The 19,916-nt window shown below is 42.8% G+C and overlaps 1 protein-coding gene across 4 annotated transcripts in view; it reads left to right on the top strand.

The window, feature by feature from the left end:
- The window catches only part of cfap69 (cilia and flagella associated protein 69), a 28,561-nt gene extending 21,622 nt beyond the window's left edge, over window positions 1-6,939 (top strand). For all 4 annotated transcript variants that reach the window (XM_008112497.3, XM_008112496.3, XM_008112495.3 and 1 more), the window contains 6 exons: window positions 353-490; window positions 1,352-1,428; window positions 2,110-2,304; window positions 4,586-4,672; window positions 5,081-5,185; window positions 6,293-6,939. In XM_008112497.3, coding sequence (XP_008110704.1) covers window positions 353-490; window positions 1,352-1,428; window positions 2,110-2,304; window positions 4,586-4,672; window positions 5,081-5,185; window positions 6,293-6,469 — 779 coding nt within the window. In that variant the 3' untranslated portion in view covers window positions 6,470-6,939. The remainder of the gene's footprint in view (window positions 1-352; window positions 491-1,351; window positions 1,429-2,109; window positions 2,305-4,585; window positions 4,673-5,080; window positions 5,186-6,292) is intronic.
- Window positions 6,940-19,916: the final 12,977 nt, after the last annotated feature.

The following is a 19,916-nucleotide window of genomic DNA, read 5'->3' as shown; positions in this document are numbered from 1 at the left end:
AAAGAGGACAAAAAAGGGGGGAAAGGCATCAAGCCCAGACTGGGGTGCTAGGGGGAAGGCCAAGGGAGCAGATCATCAAAAAGCCACCCAGCAAATTCTGCAGAGTCAGGCTCTACAGCAGGCATGGGCAAACTTCAGCCCTCCAGATGTTTACATTTCAACTCCCACAATTCCTAACAGCCTACCAGAAGTTAGGAATTATAGGAGTTGAAGTCCAAAACACCTGGAGGGCCAAAATTTGCCCATGCCTGTTCTAGGGTCTTTTCAACAATCTCAACTTCCTCCTCCCCTGAGCTGGGCAAAAAGCAATTCAGTTGCTGAATATCTGTGTATTTCTTATTTTATGTTGTAGACACAAAGCAGCCATTAATTGGCCAGTTCCAGAAAACCCAGGAAGTGATTCCAATGCCCGCCAATTGTCCTACTATTGCTATCATGGATGTTGCTGAAAACATGAGAGCTAAGATTTATTGTATCATTTGTAAACTAGGTAAAGACAACAGAAATGTAACCTGCATTTTATAAGACGTAGTTTGGAAGTGGATATAAATCACTTAAATGTTTTTTTGTTTTGTAACCAAACCCAGCACAGATAAACAGAATAAAATAATAAAGGAAAGTACATAAAAGAACTTACTTATTTGCTTCCTTGAATGAGATAATAGCTTTGAGGATGTGTCTTCAGCTACTGCAGTATTAAGAAAGGAAAGGTCCTACCGTGTTTCCCCGAAAATAAGACAGTGTCTTACATTATTTTTTGCTCACAAAGATGTGCTAGGTCTTATTTTTAGGGGATGTCTTATTTTTCCATGAAGAAGAATTCACATTTATTGTTGAACAAAAAAATTAACATTTATTATATACTGTACAGTAGTTGTCATCACAAACCAACATAACCAAACTAGACAAATTATGACTCCTGTCAAGAATTTCTTGTTACTACTGTATAAATATAAATAATATAACATTTTAATATATTATTACCATTATATCCATGTACAACTGGTATGTACATTTACCGATCCTGCAAGTTCTGGTGTTTTGTTTGGCGGGCACCGGGCATGCTTCCAAACAAAAACTTTGCTAGGTCTTACTTTTGGGGGAGGCCTTATATTTAGCAATTCAGCAAAACCTCTGCTAGGTCTTATTTTTTGGGGATGTCTTATTTTCAGGGAAACAGGGTATTCCTTTTTGCCAACTAGTTGAGAACATTCAGAGCCAGATGTTACCTATTTATTCAGAGAGATCATTCAGTTTTCCTGAAGTTATGCATTTTAAAATTGTTGCAATTATGTAAATATTAATACAGTAATAAGATTTCTTCAAGGTAATCATAGATGCCTTACTTTAGGCTTTGAAAATTTGCCTGGCCTAACCGCGAAGGATTTTGTTACACTTGCCATCATACGTAGATATCTTGACTTCAAGGTAAGTTTGGTATTTTTATGTAGTTTTTTATTAATGCAGCTTTCTGTTTACAGCTTGGAACAAATAGAATCAATGTTCAGCATGCCACCTTTATTTCCTACACTAGATCAAGTTAGGATTTTAATTGGAAAAAAAAACCATGTTTTTTACTTATACTTTAAACATATAATTTTCTTTAAACACCATATAAAACCTAAGAAGCTTATATAGAGGATTAATAGTGTTGCTCATTTAATATGTTATTTGGATCATAATATTATTAAGTTAGAATAAATGTATCATGTTTTTACAAATCATCTGTTTGGTAAGACTGGTTTGCAAAATTCATTATCTCCATAGCTTATACACAATATGGGAAACTTTTAGGTTATGTTAAAGAGGTGATATGAAGTTTGAAATTTGATATTCTAGGAGACCAGAATTGCCTGATTTGTTAGTCTCCGGGACTCTGTTTTCCAGTGCAGAGCTCTAAGGAATAAGAACTTCTTTCTTCATATCTCTTGATCTTGCTCTGTAGCTGTTGAAATTCCAGTGATAGGCAACTGTTTTGTGTTGTGCTGTCCACAGTTTACAAAAATGAAAAGAACATTTCTGCATGATTTTCTTTTTGAGTTTATTTTGTGGAATATAATACTTAATTTAAAGTACAGATGAATCAATTACCTTTTAAATCTCATAAAGGTTGGTGAAGTCTGGAGTGAAATATGTGCAGAACTTAAAAAAGAAAATTTCAGACCAGTCCCTCCTTACCCAGAAGTATTGCAGATTACTGAAGCATTTGAAAATGTTGGAAAGATGGTGCTTTCACTTCAGACTGAAATGCTAGAAAGCCAGAAATACCAGGAACTTCAGGAGGAAGAAAAATGTTATGCTAAGGTAAGCAAAGAAGCAATTATGTAAGAGGGCTATTCATTTAAAAAGAAATTCCTTTGGTGGTTACTTACTAGGCTTGCTCAAATAATTCGTTTTCCCCGTTTACCGTTATTGATTCGTTATTTTCGTTTGTTTTGAAGCAATATCGAACCTTGGTTGTCCACACGCCTGGATATCGCGGTTTCGAACCGCGATTGGCCGTTTTCCGTTATGGCGCCTTTTTTTTCGTTTTTAAAAAATGCTTTGGCAAATCATCCAAACTTGTTTAAGTCCACTGGGGCAATCTAGCGTGTTGTTTGCACCTTGTAGCCAATCAGAGAGCACGTTTAACCAGGGGGAGGGGCTGGTAGGACGTCCTGAGCGTGCGCACGCCTCGTGGCTCAGTCGCACTGGGAATTTTGGAGAGGGTGGAAGGGAGATTTTGGTGCAGGCACTGGCAGGCAGGAAAGATTGCTGCGTCACAGCATGGCTGTGTGAAGACCGGGAGAAAAGGTGGGGTGGCTGGCTGAGTTTGGGTGGTGTGTGTTAGTTGGGTCTTTCTTTTTCTTTTGTTTTTGCAAAGGGCTGTCCTGTGGGTGTTTTTTTCCTGGCGCAGCAATTTTTCTACTGCGCCATTTTTCTTCTTGCGGGCGGGGTGGGCTTTCTCCTTTCTTTTTTCCACGCAAAAGTGTTTTTGGAAACAAGGGATCCGAGCCAGGGACGCTTCCTGATAATCCTAAGCCAAGTTTGGGAAAGAGTTGCATATCCCATACTTCCCTGTACAAAATACAACTCCTTTTGGGGAAAGAAGAGGGGGTGCCTTTGTCCCTTCACTGCTCTCAAACACAAGCGGGGCTGCTTGTGTCTCAGCCAGGGACGCTTTCTGATAATCCTAAGCCAAGTTTGGGAAAGAGTTGCATATCCCATACTTCCCTGTACAAAATACAACTCCTTTTGGGGAAAGAAGGGGGGGTGCCTTTGTCCCTTCACCGCTCTCAAACACAAGCGGGGCTGCTTGTGTCTCAGCCGGGGACGCTTCCTGATAATCCTAAGCCAAGTTTGGGAAAGAGTTGCATATCCCATACTTCCCTGTACAAAATACAACTCCTTTTGGGGAAAGAAGGGGGGGTGCCTTTGTCCCTTCCCCAGTCTCAAACACAAGCGGGGCTGCTTGTGTCTCAGCCGGGGACTACACCAATTTAACAAAGTTTCAGCCACAAAAACAAAGTTTCTGAAGTAGAGCAATGACTTTCACAGTAAAGACAACCCAATTTAACAGGAAATAAGACTTTCAAACCAGGAACAGATTTCTGCAATTATTAAAAAATGGTTTATTATAAAAGCTATGAAAATTTGCCAAAAATCAGAGGATAAGGGAAACGTTCCACATTTTGGTGAGCTATCAGTGTTAAATGTGTTCTACCACTGTACCAAGTTTGAAGAAGATCACTCAAAAAATGAGGGCGGGAGAGCCCCCTAAGTCCCCCCCCTTCGGGCTGTTTTTGGGCCACCGCGCATGCGCGTCCGCCATTAACGAATTAATTTCGAAAATAACGAATTTTCGTTAATTTCGAAAAATTTTGGGGGCCAAATTCGTTATTAGCAACAAAAACGAAAAAATGCCCCCTCTAGTTTTGAAACGAGTTTAGAATCAAATTTTTCATGGATCGATCAAGCCTATTACTTACACTGATAATAGTTGTTGTTTCTTTAGAAGCTAAAAAGATACATGGTTTCTCATATGTAGCCTATGTTTAAAAAAAATGTTGATAGGAAGCTGTATGCAAGTACAGTAGAGTCTTACTTATCCAACATTCGTTTATCCAACGTTCTGGATTATCCAATGCATTTTTTGTAGTCAATGTTTTCAATACATTGTGATATTTTGGTGCTAAATTCATAAATACAGTAATTACTACGTAGCATTACTGCATATTGAACTACTTTTTCTGCCAAATTTGTTGTATAACATGATGCTTTGGTGATTAATTTGTAAAATCATAACCTGATTTGATGTTTGATAGGCTTCTTCTTAATCTCTCCTTATTATCCAACATATTTGCTTATCCAACATTCTGCCGGCCCCTTTATGTTGGATAAGTGAGACTCTACTGTATGTTGTGAGAATAATTGACAGTACTTCCTTTAGTTTTGCTAAATGTTGTGCTATGCTGCCTCTAATATGAACTTAATTCTCCTCTGAACCACAAAATAAAATGGCATTTAAAAACTAGAGGCTGAACTATGCCTCTAAAAATGTCTGAAGAGTGAGATTTTTTCCTGATTGTTCTCTTCTGTATTCTAGATTCAGTCACTTCATAAGCAAAGGGAAATGGTCAGTAAGTCTTGGGAAAATTTCTTAACTCGGACATCAAATTATGAGGCTTTAAAGGTAAGCAAATTGTTCAGAAGAGTACATAAGGAATAGTATCATCTAATACTTGTTTTAAAGCTATTGTGCAGAAAAAATTATTGGAGCAGCTATTCAACTCCAAATCCAAATATTAGTCTACTCTGAAATAGAGCCACTGAATTATTGGGACTTGTTTATAGCCACTGATTACTAACCAAGAATACGAAAAAGCAGCTTTGTACTGCTAGAGGAAATACCAAAGAGAAGTTGATAATATACAACAACTTCTCAAATTATCTGTAACTCTCTTTACCATTTTGAGGGGGGCTAGAAAAAGTTTACAACTTGAAAGAGTAAACCTATTAACTAATGGAATCGCACAATTGTGAGACATTAAACTGCAATGTTCATGTTAACGTGAATATTAACCATTTGGATTTTTTGCAGAATGCAAAAGGGCTTCAAGAAAAATCCATAGAAATATCTAGATCAAAAGTGAAGCCATTTAAGGCAACACTCCATCCAACTGACATTAAAGGCCTAAATACAACTGTAAGTAAATTACACACTTCCTCGTTTTAATCCAGATTGATATAATATGAAATGTTTCAAGTGTATCTTGCCAGTGACCCCATACAAAATAGCTTTATATATTACGACACAGCAGGTATTCAACATATTCAGTATGTATTACGTTCACATTCTGTGAACATCAGTTGTATTCAGACAAGTAATGCATTAGCATTGCAGAAAAGTTGCACATACGAGATTGTGGTACCTACAGTGTGGTTTTTAAGCTCTTCAATTGTTATAGTTTACATATCAGAAAAAAGATGCGTTTAAATGAGTTCTCTTAGAGGGAAAGACGCAATTGAAGACATATGGAAAGATGGTATGGATATGGATAATAGAAGTACAGATTTGAAATCATGCAAACAGTTTCTGTACAAACAGATACCATTTGTCTTTATGTATTGTACTTCCTTATATAAAGCACTGCCTACTCTTTTTCAGGTTCCTGTTCATACCATACCTGTGCAAATAGTATTTATTACAGTGGCCCCCAGAATCTGGAACCCCTCCACAGATGCCCAAAAGAAGTGAATGATCGCATCCCATATTATTAAACGGCAGCCATATGAACATAGACACCACTTCTATATTCACATTTATGTCACCTCCATTTTACGTATAGGACGTGACAATCCATGGTCAGTGGAAATTACAGATCTAGAACCTGTAGATCTATCTCATGATAAAACTAATACAATACCATTAAAACCTAAAAATATACAAACTTTAAATTGAAATTAAACATAAACAGTATTAAAAATAAATAGTTTAAACCCTTAAAAACAGTTAGGAATCTATTCATTGTTAAAACCACAGCACAGCACTCCCTGACATGCTACATAACCTTCACCTGAAGCATAAGCTTATGATGTGTGTGTTTATGTTTCAACTAAAGTGTGGATCTAGAACAGCAAAGCACAGAACCATGAGAAAAGAAGCAATATCTTAAGCTAATTATTGTGAAAGAATATAAACACTTTAGACTGATTCTGCCCAACCCCCTAAGGGATGGTTGGAAAAGAGGACATTAGACTAACCCTAGTTTCATTTTGTCAGAACATTGAGCAGAATGTTTTCTTTTTACAGATTGCATCTGGTCGCCTAGTAACAGTGGAAAGTACACCTTCTGAATTGACTGGAGGCCCACTGGCTGATACCGATCTTGCACTTAAAAGGCTTCCTATTCGTGGAGGTGCTTTAAAAAGGATCAAAGAGGTTAAAGTAATAGATTCAGTCAAAAAAGGTTCAGAATCTATAAAATAAATATTCCCAATACAGTTCCAGACAGCTCTCTTATATTTTTTAAATTAGCATCTATACATATTTTCAGCACCTATTTGCGCCACACTGGAAAATATAGTTATTTTTAAATAGCTTTTTTGGCTCTATTAATAATGCAGACATCATGATGCTATTGAATAAATTCAATGCATGTGAAAACAGTGCGGTCTAATCATTGCCAAATTGACTCAATTTACATTCTGTTGTCACTGAGAGCTAACAATAAATGCATAGAGTGATGTGTATTATTGTGACATTTACATTGGCAGAGATTTAAAAGATAAAGAGAAGAAAACAGCTACTTACAATGTGAAGTGCAATGGGCATTGGCAATCATTGTCATAATCCAGTAATTGCTCCAAAATTATGTGAATAAGAAAAATGCTGTGTCACTGACGTGTTACAGGCAAATACTTTATATCTTAAATAAATAGCTGCATGATTGATTCATACATTAGAATTACATGCATCTTTGTCCCCTTTCGAATACACGCACAATGGGATCCAAGTCAACGAGGGTAATGTAGGAAGCAGCCTCACTTCAGAGAAATCCATAACCAAAAACGAACTGAAGGACTAAGAGCTGCTTTGCTTTAATCTCCATGTAAAAGCTTTGACTAACACTTCACTGTTAGGCAGGGCTTCATTCTGGGATGGCAGGAGGAGCAATCCACTACCATTGGGTTTCACTCCAGGGCTCCAACTGGAATGACAGGATCCAAGGTTGTTTTTCCATTGAGCTGTTAAGACGCCGCCCCTTCACCAACAGTTTTTTCTCTTCTGCCTAACCCAACCAGTCATGTTTGCCCTTCTCTGACTTAAAAGGCAAGGTTGTTAGTAAGGATAAATAACGAGAAAATTAGGAAAGATAAGCAATGATATGTCTCTTGGTTAACTGCAACTGCTGTTTTGAAAATTGGAGCTCAGAGGCAATGCCTCCAAAGTGAAGGAGAACATTGTGATAGCAATGATATCTTTCACAGAAAGCTGAAACTGCCATTTTGAAAACAACAGCTTGAAGGCAGTGGCTCCAAAGGGGAGAAGAATATTGCAGTAGAAACCATATCTCCCCTGGTTTCTCTTCAACCGCCATTTTGTAAACCACAGCTCTAAAGCAATGTACTGCTTGGTAATAGTTGTAACCTGCCTTGAGCCATGAGAGACAGACAAGAAATGAAATTTATTTATTATTATTATTATTATTATTATTTGCTTATCTCTGAGTGTACTCATTGATCTCCAAGTTATTGTTGGTAGATGCTATCATTAGAGATAAAGAAGAAGCAAATCAGAAATATCAGCAGCTCAGGGAATGCAGTCAATGATGGATGGATGGATGGATGGATGGATGGATGGATATAAGATTTCTACCAGCCTGCGGGTCTCTGGGGAAAGGCGGACTTAAGGAAATATTCCAGTCCTCTAGCAAGAGTGATTTCAAAAATTAGAATGGACACAAACAATGAAGAAGGAACCTTTCTCAGGATGGCATAAGAACATATTAGGGACACAATGAAATAATTAAAAATGTTGCTGAAATGGCTGCTAGACTGAGGAAAAGGAGAACTTGAGTAAAATATTTCTGTCATCTAGTGAAAGTGATTTGCAGGATTAAAGGTGTAGCTTATGAGTAAAACCAGAAACATTAGTGAGGGAAAGTGGAGCTCTAAATTGAAAAGCAAACAACAAAACAAAAACAATATTTAAAAACACACAAAATAAAATGAATTCAGATCCAGATAGTTCTGAAATGAATTTCAGACCAGGGAATGAACCATTTGAGTTACAACATATGATTACATAAGCTGTAGAAAATGAAATAAAGTCCAAATAATAATAATTCTAAAATGCTCCAAAAATGGGATCATCTAGGGAAAGAAATATCAATGCAAAAGTGTTCCAAACTGTAATAATAATGATAATAATGTGAGGAATTGAATTCTCATAAATTGTAGAAAGCCTTTGCAAGAATTAAGAAAGTATTAGGACATATATATCGCAGATGCAGGATATGATTTAGTGGTTTAATGGTCACTATGCTTATGCCATTAGGAAAGTGACCAAAACACTAGAAACAGCCTAACTTAGGTGCTTTTAGAGGCAAGTTACTCTTTTGGAACAAAGCTTCAGACAAGATGTTAGTGGAAAGTGCTCATAATAAAGAAGCTGTGCCAATGTTGTAAAAGAAAAAATTGGATAGGAGACCATTTTGTGATGGTTATACTACTTTTTCTTCGTGTACTCTGTGAATGCACACTAATGGAGAAACTGCGCCTGCGCAGGTTCCGACGGAAACTCTTCCAAGCTGAAGTTCAAATTTTGGCGGTAACCACGCCCCCCTTCCCAAGGGGCATATAAGGAAGCCCCGGGCGTCCACTCTCCAGTTCCTTTTTTTCCGCCGCAAGGTTCACTTCGGACTCTTCGCATGTCTACTACGCGTTTCAAACGCTGCACGCAGTGCGCTGCTAAAATTCCTGACTCCGACGGCCACGCCAAGTGCCTCTTCTGTCTTGGGGAGGCTCATGTGGTCGGTACCTGCCGTTTCTGCCTAGCTCTCACGGCTCAGGCCAGAAAGAACAGAGCCGCTAGGCTCAGAGCGGCGCTTTACGAGAAATCTCTCGCTCCAGAACCGACTCCGTCGACGTCGGGTGCGTCGTCGTCTTCAGCTCTGAGAGCAATGTCGGCACCGACAGCTAAAGCCCCCTCGGTCTCGTCCAGGGCGTCCAGAACTTCCAGGGCCGCTAAGCCTGCCAAGCCACCGTGTACCATGACGACGGCTACCATGTCGACCCGCTCCGGAAAAGTGGGGCCTTCCTCGACGTTGAGCTCTCTCGCCTCGATAACCTCGGTCCACTCTCGTATCGGCTCCCCTCCGTCCTCCTCTGCAATCAAAATAGCCTTTAAGAGGGCTCACGAGGAGTCTCGTCGAGCGCAATCCGACTCAGCTGTGGTTCCTCCAACACCAGGCAAATCCTTGAGGGTTGCCTCTAAGCAACCGCCGACAAAGAAACGGCTGACTCAACGCTCCTCCTCTTCGGCTTCCTCAAAGAGAGATGCGCCTTCCTCCTCGGCAACCTCCTCGAGAAGGTCCTCGCCGATTGTGCCAGCCCAGCGGCCTAGAGATGTCTCTCAATCTCCTCCGCAGCCCCTATCTGACGGAGAGCTGCAGGACTCACCCCACCACTCCACCCAAACGGTGGTCAGGGTGCCAGTACCGGAGCCTCTTGCACTGCTTCACTCATCGCGCCAACAGCTCTTTCCTCCGACCAGAACGTGGCAGACAAACGGCTCGCCTGGCTCGAGCGGCCCAGACCTCAGCCTCCAAAGACTCTCGGCTCCCAGCCGTCTCCTCCCATGAGGCTATGCCTCCCCCCGAGACTGCACTTTCCTCTCCCCCTCAGTCCCCTCAAGGTGCTGAGGAGGAAGATGCTGACATTGACCGCCCAGACTCTGTCCTCTTGGCCTCGGTGGTCTCTCTCGGCCTCGATCTTTCTCCTCCTCATGATGCGTATGAGGCTCACCTACTGACAGTATATGTGCTTTCTCTGATCAAATGGTCAGAATGGCCGACACCCTGGGTATGGAGATCAAGCAGACCTCCAAAGCAGTGTCTGATCCAGTTTTCAAAAGGGTGCAAGCCCAAGCTCCGCCGGCCACGCTACTTCCTTTCTTTCCTTATCTTTTGGACGTTATCCAGGCCTCCTGGAAAACCCCGTCCTCCATTCCTCCAACCTCGAAGAGGATCGAGACTTGGTACCGTACCGACGACGATACCCTGGAGTGGCTGAAGCACCACCCCGACCCTAATTCCTTGGTCGTCAAGGCCTCCCAATCCTCAGGTCGTCAATCGAACACTCCGGCCGACAGAGAAGGGAAGCGCTTCGACGCCGTGGGTCGAAAGCTTTACTCCGGAGCCCTGTTACTTTGCCGGATGGCGAATTACGGAGCCTGCATGGGTGCCTACCAGCAGATTATCTGGGAGAAGGCACAACCCTTCTTCGCGAAACTGTCGGACGAAGACCGTTCCGTTCTTACCACCCTCCAACAGGAGGCTGACTCGCTGGCCCACCACCAAATCCAGATGGCGAAACATACCGGGGACACGGCGGGCAAGATGATTGCCCACGCGATTGCCATCCGTTGCCACGCCTGGCTGAGGTCGTCCGGTTTATCCTCATCCTCCAGGCAGGTCATCGAGGATCTTCCCTTTGACGCGCTCGGACTATTTAACTCGGGTACCGACGACAAACTCAAATCAAATCACGACTTTAAAGTTCTTGTGTCTAAATGCGGCGACCAACCACAGGCGCAACGTACCCGCTGGTTCCCTCATCGTTTTCGTCGTTTTCCGCCGCAATCCTTCCGGCATCAATCTTTCAAGCGCCCCTCGGGCTCGAACAATCAAAGCCATCACCAACCCCGTCGAGGGCCCCATCCGCAGAAGCAACGGGGTCGAACCACCCCTGCTCCTTCGCAGGCTCACCGGCGTACCTGACGCCATCCTTTCTTGCCAAAACTCCTCGTCTGCTACCGCTGTAGAACCCATGCCGCCTCCACACCCCTGTGCCTTCACCGACCACCTGGCTCTCTTCTACAATCAATGGGAGTCCATCACTTCAGATGCTTGGGTTCTTCGCATTGTCCAAGAGGGCTACGCCTTAGAATTTGCAGAGCTCCCACCTACAGGTCACGTTCTTCCTTCAACTCCTTCTCCAGAAATACTGGCCGAAATCAATGCCCTTCTGGCCAAAGGGGCCATCCGTCTCTCTCCTCCCGAACAGGACCCGCAAAGCTTCTTCTCCAGATACTTCACGGTCCCGAAGAGGGGGGGCGGACTGCGCCCCATTCTAGACTTAAGGGCTCTCAATGTCTTCATTCGCCCATCCAAATTCAGAATGGTCTCTATTGCCTCTATTCTCCCGATGCTGCAGCGGGGAGACTACTTTGCCTCCATAGACTTACGAGACGCTTACTTCCACGTAGCGATAAGGGAGGCTCACAGACGTTTCCTCTGTTTCAAAGTCCTCGACCAAACTTATCAATTCACCGTTTTACCCTTCGGCCTAGTCACGGTGCCAAGGGTCTTCACCAAAGTTGTTGCCACCTTAGCGGCCCACCTGAGGCTGCATGGCATCACGGTCTTTCCTTATCTAGACGACTGGCTTCTGGTCGGGCCCGACCCTGTTCTTCTCGAACGCCAAGTCTCCTTCACACTGCACCTCCTGAACTCTCTCCATCTCCAACTCAATACCGAGAAGTCACATCTCACCCCGTCGACAAAAATTCACTTCATCGGCGCTCTCTTCGACTCCGTTACGCAGACCGTCTCGCTACCGCTTGACAGATTCCTAGCTCTCCGCCACCAGATCACCCTATGTCGATCCGCCTGGAGGGTCCGAGCCCGTGCCATTCAGGTCCTTCTAGGGCACATGGCCTCCACGGTCCTCACGACCCCCTTCGCCAGACTGCGTCTTCGGGTCCTACAAAGGTGGTTTATAGACACTTTCAAGCCGCTCTACCACCACAACTCGAAGTATCTGTCGATACCGTCAAACGTTCGCCGATCCCTCTTATGGTGGACGTCTCACCGAAACGTGTGCAGGGGACTTCCATTTCACCCGACCCAACCCTCAATGACTATAACCACGGACTCCTCCACCTACGCCTGGGGAGCCCACATGAACGGCCTGACGGTCCAAGATCTTTGGTCCCCATCCGAAAGGACCAACCACATAAACTTTCTCAGACTTCTCGCCATCCTCAAAGCCCTGAAAGCTTTCTCCCACCTCATCTGCCACAAGTCCATCCTCATCCAATCGGACAATCTAGTAGCAGTCTTCTACATCAACAAACAGGGCGGTATGGGTTCGAGAAAGCTGATGCACCTCTCCTCCCGTCTCTGGCTTTGGTGCATAGCCCACGAGGTCCAAGTCTCCGCGATTCACCTTCCCGGTGCCCAGAACGACTTGGCAGATGCCCTCAGCAGAATGACATCCTCCTTTCACGAGTGGAAGCTCGATCCCGAAATTCTCCACACCCTATTCCTCGATTGGGGGCGGCCTACTCTGGACCTCTTTGCCTCTCCCCAGAACGCTCAGCTGTCCCCCCGAACTCCTTTCCAGGCTGCCTGGGAGACGCCTTTCTACTGGACTGGTCAGCAGAAATGCTTTACCTCTTTCCCCCCATTCCTCTCATACCGAAAGTCCTCGAAAGACTCCTCTCGATCTCGGTCACGGCGATCCTCATAGCTCCGGCTTGGCCCCGCCAACCTTGGTATCCGGCCCTACTTGACCTCCCTCCCGCAAAACCTCCAGGACGTTCTTCAGGCAGCCCATAAGCCAGCTACAACCAAAGCTTACACCTACAAGCTTTCCTGCTTTCACGCCTTCCTTCGATCCCGTGACATCGACTCCTTTCTGACTTCGGAACCGGTGGTCCTCGATTTCCTCATGACTCTTGTCGAGAGAAAGCTCTCTCTCGCCTCTATTAAGGCCTACCTCGCAGCCCTTTCCTGGTCTTTTCAACACCATGGTCAGCCGTCTCTCTTCTCTCACCACCTGATCAAAACCTTTCTCCGGGGCTACAATAACATCTGCCCGCCGTCACTTCCGCCTACGCCAGGCTAGAACCTCGAACTTGTGCTCTCTCAACTCACATCTTCTCCCTTCGAACCACTTGCCTCAACCAATCTCCGCTTGCTTTAGTGGAAACTGGCCTTCCTAGTAGCGATCACTTCGGCTCGACGGCCGTCTGAACTTGCTGCTCTCAGGGTCGATGAGCCATATCTACGTTTCCATCACGACCGTGCTGTCCTTCGTCTGGACATTACCTTTCTCCCTAAGGTGGTGTCAGCTTTCCACCTCAATCAGGACATTGTCCTACCAGCCTTCTTCTCTAATCCCTCCTCTCCTCTCGAGCAGAGACTTCACCTTCTTGACGTTCGCAGAGCGCTCCTCTTTTACAGGGACCGCACCAGGGGCATCCGTAAAACTCAGAGACTCTTTGTCGCCTATGCCCCGGACAAGTTGGGTAATCCCATCTCCTCCCAAAGGTTGTCCCATTGGATCGCTCAGGCCATTGAGTTGGCTTATGAATTGGCCAAGCGCCCTCCCCCTCCATCCATCCGTCCGAGATCGACGAGGGGCCTCTCGGCATCGACTGCCTTCCTCAGGGGTATCCCGCTCGACTCCATTTGCAAAGCGGCAATCTGGTCGAACCCACTTACATTTGTTTCTCACTACAGGCTAGACAACAAGGCCTTGAAGGACTCGGCCTTCGCAAGATCGGTACTCTCATCTTACCTATCCTGACTCTCAAACGGCCTCCTTCTTCCTATACTCTCACCCGCCAGGTGACCCTCTATACCTCTCCTTCAAAGTTATGGGGCTAGTTTCTCCCCATGTCTATACCTCCGGGGGCATGTTTTTCCCATAATTGTTGATGGGACGTTGTTCTATAACACTTCATTCACCCTGATGGGTATGTCAAGTTATCTGATGTTTCCCCTCTTCCCCTGGGAGAGCGTTCATATACACTGTACTCAGCTTTCGTGTTGTATTACGTTTATTCAGTGTTTTTCCTGATAAGTTCTGTCTCTTATGTTATGTTCATACTGACATTGCACTGGTCCTCTCGGACAACCTATTGCACTGGTCTCTTGGGACTATTATCTCAATGTGTCCTAATAAACATATGTTTGGACATTCACTGGTTGTCGAGTTTGCCTTGTCCCACCATCCGGGACCTTAGCGTGTCAATCTCCATTAGTGTGCATTCACAGAGTACACGAAGAAAAAGGACAGGTTGCTTACCTGTAACCATGTTTCTTCGAGTGTACTCTGTGAATTCACACAAACCCGCCCTTCCTTCCCCTCTGGCAAACCTCTCCCTTTCTCGTTGCCTTGGCGGCGCAGGAACTGGAGAGCGGACGCCCAGGGCTGCCTTATATGCCCCTTGGGAAGGGGGGCGTGGTTACCGCCAAAATTTGAACTTCAGCTTGGAAGGGTTTCCGTCAGAACCTGCGCAGGCGCAGTTTCTCCATTAGTGTGAATTCACAGAGTACACTCGAAGAAACATGGTTACAGGTAAGCAACCTGTCCTTCTTTTTATGGAGGACAGTAAGATTAGAAGACAAAGACTGCAGTGGTACAGACCGAGACAGATCATTGGTTATTCACTCTGTAACACAAGGAAACCACAAGACAAAACATTGAAAGGCACATATGTTTCACCAAGAGAGGCCTTTGAGGCAGTTGGGGAAGTTCCAAAGGATCAATGGTTCCATGGAATCTACTCAGTTTTGTCTTTACTGTTCACAAATCAAGCAAAAAATATTGTTCTGTTTTGAATACCAGAAATATCTAAATTGTTTTGTAATGTTCAAAACTGATATATTACAATCAATAAAAATAAAAGAATAGGAGTGAGATAGTCCTATCTACATGTCCAGGGACTTTTTCATACTGAGTGCTGCCATTTGCTTTGGCTTCAGTGCCAAGGGTCTTTGCAAATATATTTGTGCCACAAAAAGTGTTCTTGTGAAGAGAAAGGTTGCACAGGTGTCCTTACCTCAGTGAGTTTCATAGATGCATCTTCAAAATGACAACTAGTGGAAAATGTTCAAGAAATGTTATAAGAAACTAGCTGGGCCCGGCCACGCGTTGCTGTGGCGAAGTCTGGTGGTCTGGGAAATAAAGTATTGAGGAATTGGTGGTAGTTAAGGTCAAGGGTAAAGGTTTTCCCCTGACATTAAGTCCAGTCGTGTCTGACTCTGGAGGTTGGTGCTCATCTCCATTTCTAAGCCGAAGAGCCGGCGTTGTCCGTAGACTCCTCCAAGGTCATGTGGGATGACTGCATGGAGCGGCGTTACCTTCCCGCCGGAGCAGTACCTATTGATGCACTCACATTTGCATGTTTTCGAACTTCTGGGTTGGCAGAAGCTAGGGCTAACAGTGGGGGCTCTCTCCGCTCCCCCAATTCAAACCTGTGGCCTTTCGCTCCAGAAGTTCAGCAGCTCAGCGCTTTAACACGCTGCACCATCAGGGGATATTATTTCCTAAAGGTTGTGAATATACAATATTTCTGATTGGTTTTTTTTTGTTTATTGGAGGCAAGTATAAATGCTGCAATTAGGAAAAATGATTAGGATGTAATGGCCTTGCAGCTTTAAAGCCTGGCTGTTTCCTCCCTGAGTGAATTTTTTGTTGGGAGGTGTTAGCTGGCCCTGATTGTTTCCTGTCTGGAATTCCCTTGTTTTCAGAGTGGTGTTGTTTGCGATATTTTATGTGCTTCTACTGTCTGTGGCCCTGAGAAAACAGGATTTGCCAGACTTTGATGATGGGAATACTTTGTTGGGAGGTGTTAGCTGGCCCTGATTGTTTCCTGTGTGGAATTCCCCTGTTTATTTACTGTCCTGGTTTTAGAGATTATATTGTTCTGCATTATTCTATCCCAGTAATTATTTCATATTAAAGAAGAATCTCACTTATCCAACATTCGCTTATACAATGTTCTGGATTATCCAATGCAGTCTGCCTTTTCATAATCAATGTTTTTGTAGTCAGTGTTTTAAATTCATTGTGATATTTTAGTGGTAAATTTGTAAATACAGTACAGTAGAGTCTCACTTATCCAACATAAACGGGCCGGCAGAACGTTGGATAAGCGAATATGTTGGATAATGAGGAATTAAGGATAACCCTATTAAACATCAAATTAAGTTATGATTTTACAAATTAAGCACCAAAACATCATGTTAGACAACAAATTTGTCAGAAAAAGTAGTTCAGTACACAGTAATGCTATATAGTAATTACTGTATTTATGAATTTAGCACCAAAATATCACGATATATTGAAAGCATTGACTACAAAAATGTGTTGGATAATCCAGAACGTTGGATAAGCGAGTGTTGGATAAGTGAGACTCTACTGTAAATACTACATAGCATTACTGCGCATGGAACTACTTTTTCTGTCAAATTTGTTGTATAATACGATGTTTTGGTGCTTAATTTGTATAACGATTACCTAATTTGATGTTTAATTGGCTTTTCCTGAATCCCTTCTTATTATCCAACATATTCACTTATCCTGCCGGCCTGTTTACGTTGGATAAGTGAGACTCTTAAATTATCTGCTTAGAACTGGATTATATGAGGCCCCTTCTTCACAGCTGTATAAAATGCACACTGAAGTGGATTATATGGCAGTGTGGAGTCAAGATAATCCAGTGCAAAGCAGATAATATAAGATGATAAATGGGTTATATAGCTGTGTGGAAGGGCCTTGAGTCTACACTGCCATATAATCCAGTGCAAATTAGATAATCTGTGGAAGAAGTCTAAGTGAGGCCTAAATCGGCCTGTCCCCTAACTGAAACCTGGCTGTCCCTTGGTTGCTAGGCAACCAAGTGGGCAGAGATTAGCCCTCTAAACTGGCAGCAATTGGATAAAAAAAATTATTGCTCTCCCTCTAATTAGAACTTTATTTTTCTTTTCTTTTTGTTGTATCAACCTTGAGGCGTGGATGATGGGTTGTGTTGTCAAATTTTGAGGTTGGGGGGCCTGTACTTTTGTTGTTTTGTGAATTGCCGTGATGCCATCACTCTTTTATATATATAGATGTTATAAAACAACATTTTAAAACAAGCTAAGGGGAGTATGGCCTGGATTAGGGGCTGATTAATGCCTTGCTCCATCAAGGCAGGGTCCCCACAGCACTGAAAGAAGCTGTGGTGAGACCTCTCCTGAAAAATCAATTCTTTAACCTGACTGTTTTGGACAACTATAGACCAGTGTCAAATTTACTATTCATTAGTAAGATCTTGAAACGGGTGGTGGCCAAACAACTCCAAAGATTTTTGGAAGAAGCTGATTTTCTAGATCCATTTCAATCTGGCTTCGGGCCAGGACATGGGACAGAAACAGCTTCATAATAATAATAAGAATAACAACAACAACACACAGTGATCGGCACATTGGGTGCTGTGCCAAAAGATCTTAGCCAGCATTTGGAAACAATAGACATTGACAAAATTACGATCTGCCAACTGCAAAAGGACACCCTACTGGGATCTGCGCGCATCATCCGAAAATACATCACACAGTCCTAAACGCTTGGGAAGTGTTCGACTTGTGATTTTGTGATACGAAATCCAGCATATCTTTCTTGTTTGCTGTGTGATACTACGTCGTTGTGTCACTAATAATAATAATAATAATTTATTTTTGTATCCCGCCATCATCTCACCGAGGGGACTCGTGACAGCTAACACGAGGCCAAGCCCAAAAGAACACAAGGTATAAACAAGTTAAAATATAAAGCAAAAACAATAACAATAACAGTAAAACAATAAAATAAAAACAGATTCAGGCACGAATTATACAAGTAAAACCATAACAGCAAGATAAAAGAAAAAAAGTCATAAAAACAACTTCATCACTAATAAATAGGATGGGGGGTCAGGTCAAAGTGCAAAGTAGCTAGATTGGTTATAAGGTGCCTGGACAGTGTCCCAAAATATCCTAGAATATAGTTAGGGATAAAATGGGGTGGGATAGGAGATAAAGTGTGAGGTAGCAGTATGGCTGTCAAAGGGGTCTATAGTATCTTTATTTATTTGAAAACATACTTTGGTCACCTTAGTAGATAATCTACACGGAGAACCGGATAGGAGCAGTGTGACCCTGCTGGTCCTCCTAAATTTCTCCACGGCTTTCAATACTATCGATGGCCTGTGGATTGTGTGGTCCTGCAGGGCTCATCTTTATCCAGAGATTTGGAGTTTGGTATCATTAGTAGGCGGATGATGCTCAACTCTAGTAGTCCTTTCCAACAGATGCCAAGGAAGCTGTCCCGCACCTGAATTGTTGCCTGAGGTCAGTTATTGTTGAGGCCTGTGAAATCTCTGAGGATGAAGAGGGGGGGGGGGGGGGGGGGCTTTTTGATGGAATCTTGAGCTTTTTAATTCTGAGCCTGTTACTTCTGTTGGAGAAAACGAAGTGTTCTTCCTGATGATTGGAATGTTTCTGTTAGTTCTGTTGTTAGAGAAACAGAAAGTGGTTCTCATGAGCGTATGCCAGGAATTGACTCTGAAAGAAATGTGGAGCAGACAGGAGCTCTGCCTATAACTCAATGATTACAATTATGAAGATATAGTGCAGGGGTCTCCAAACTAAGGCCCGGGGGCCGGATGCGGCCCTCCAAGGTCATTTACCTGGCCCCTGCCCTCAGTTTTATAATATAATATTTTTATATCAGTTTTAATAATAGTAATAATAATAACTTTATTCTTATACCCCTCCCCATCTCCCCGAAGGGACGCGGAGCGGCTTACATGGGGCCAAGCCCGGAACAACAATCTAATACTAATAATAATACCATATAATAATATTAATTATATATTATATATTACATGTAATATTACTAATAATATTACAGTATAGTGGTATAATTCAATATATTAATATATAATGCTAATATTGTTCTATGCTAATAATATAATATATTGTATATACATATAAATTGTAAGCCGCTCTGAGTCCCCTTCGGGGTGAGAAGGACAGGATATAAATGTAGTAAATAAATAAATAAATAAATAATAAATTTCTGACTTAGGCTCGCCCAAAATCTGAAATGGCTTGAAGGCACACAACAACAGTAATCCTCATTAACTTGACTATCTTGTTGGCCAGAAGCAGGTCCACGCTTCCCATTGAAATCCTGGTCGGTTTGAGTTGGTTAAAATTGTTTTTATTTTTAAATATTGTATTTTTCTTTCGTTGTTGCTGCTGCTGTTATTGTTGTTGTTTTTGCACTACAAATAAGACATACGCAGTGTGCATAGGAATTTGTTCGATTTTTTCTTCAAATGATAATTCGGCCCCTCAACAGTCTGAAGGATTGTGGACCGGCCCTCTGCTTTAAAAGTTTGAGGACCCCTGATATAGTGTGAAGCAGAGACAAATTCATTGTTCCCAGAGGCTGAAACATAAGCAAAGGGAACCCAGGTATGAGAAAAAGTGATGTTATGGATACGAATTAGAATTCTTAAGTGTTTTGAGATGATGTTTGTCAGAAGATCAACATTGGATTTTCATGGGTCAAGTTGCCTGGTGGATCTCCGAGTTAGGAATTCTTGTCTTTGGTTCTGTATCTTGCTTTCCTGTTTAAGGAATCTTGTTTGGTTTACAATTCTTGGTTCAAGTTTTCAGGCCTTTGGATTATAGTTATGTACAATTTTTCAAGCCTTTTGTTATGGTTTAATTTTGAATCCCTGGGTTACAGTTTCTTGTTTTTACCATTTGGGATTTTAGATTCATATTCAGAGGTGGTCACCGCTATTTGTTGCACTCAAGAGTATCAAGCTTATGGATATAACTTTTTAAATGCTTTTAGAGTCTGGTTTTTGATTGTATCTTAGTGATAGC

This window comes from Anolis carolinensis, chromosome 6 (assembly GCF_035594765.1).
Source record: "Anolis carolinensis isolate JA03-04 chromosome 6, rAnoCar3.1.pri, whole genome shotgun sequence".
NCBI classification, from domain to species: Eukaryota; Metazoa; Chordata; class Lepidosauria; order Squamata; family Dactyloidae; genus Anolis; species Anolis carolinensis.
This window is presented reverse-complemented; position numbering and strand designations above follow the sequence as displayed.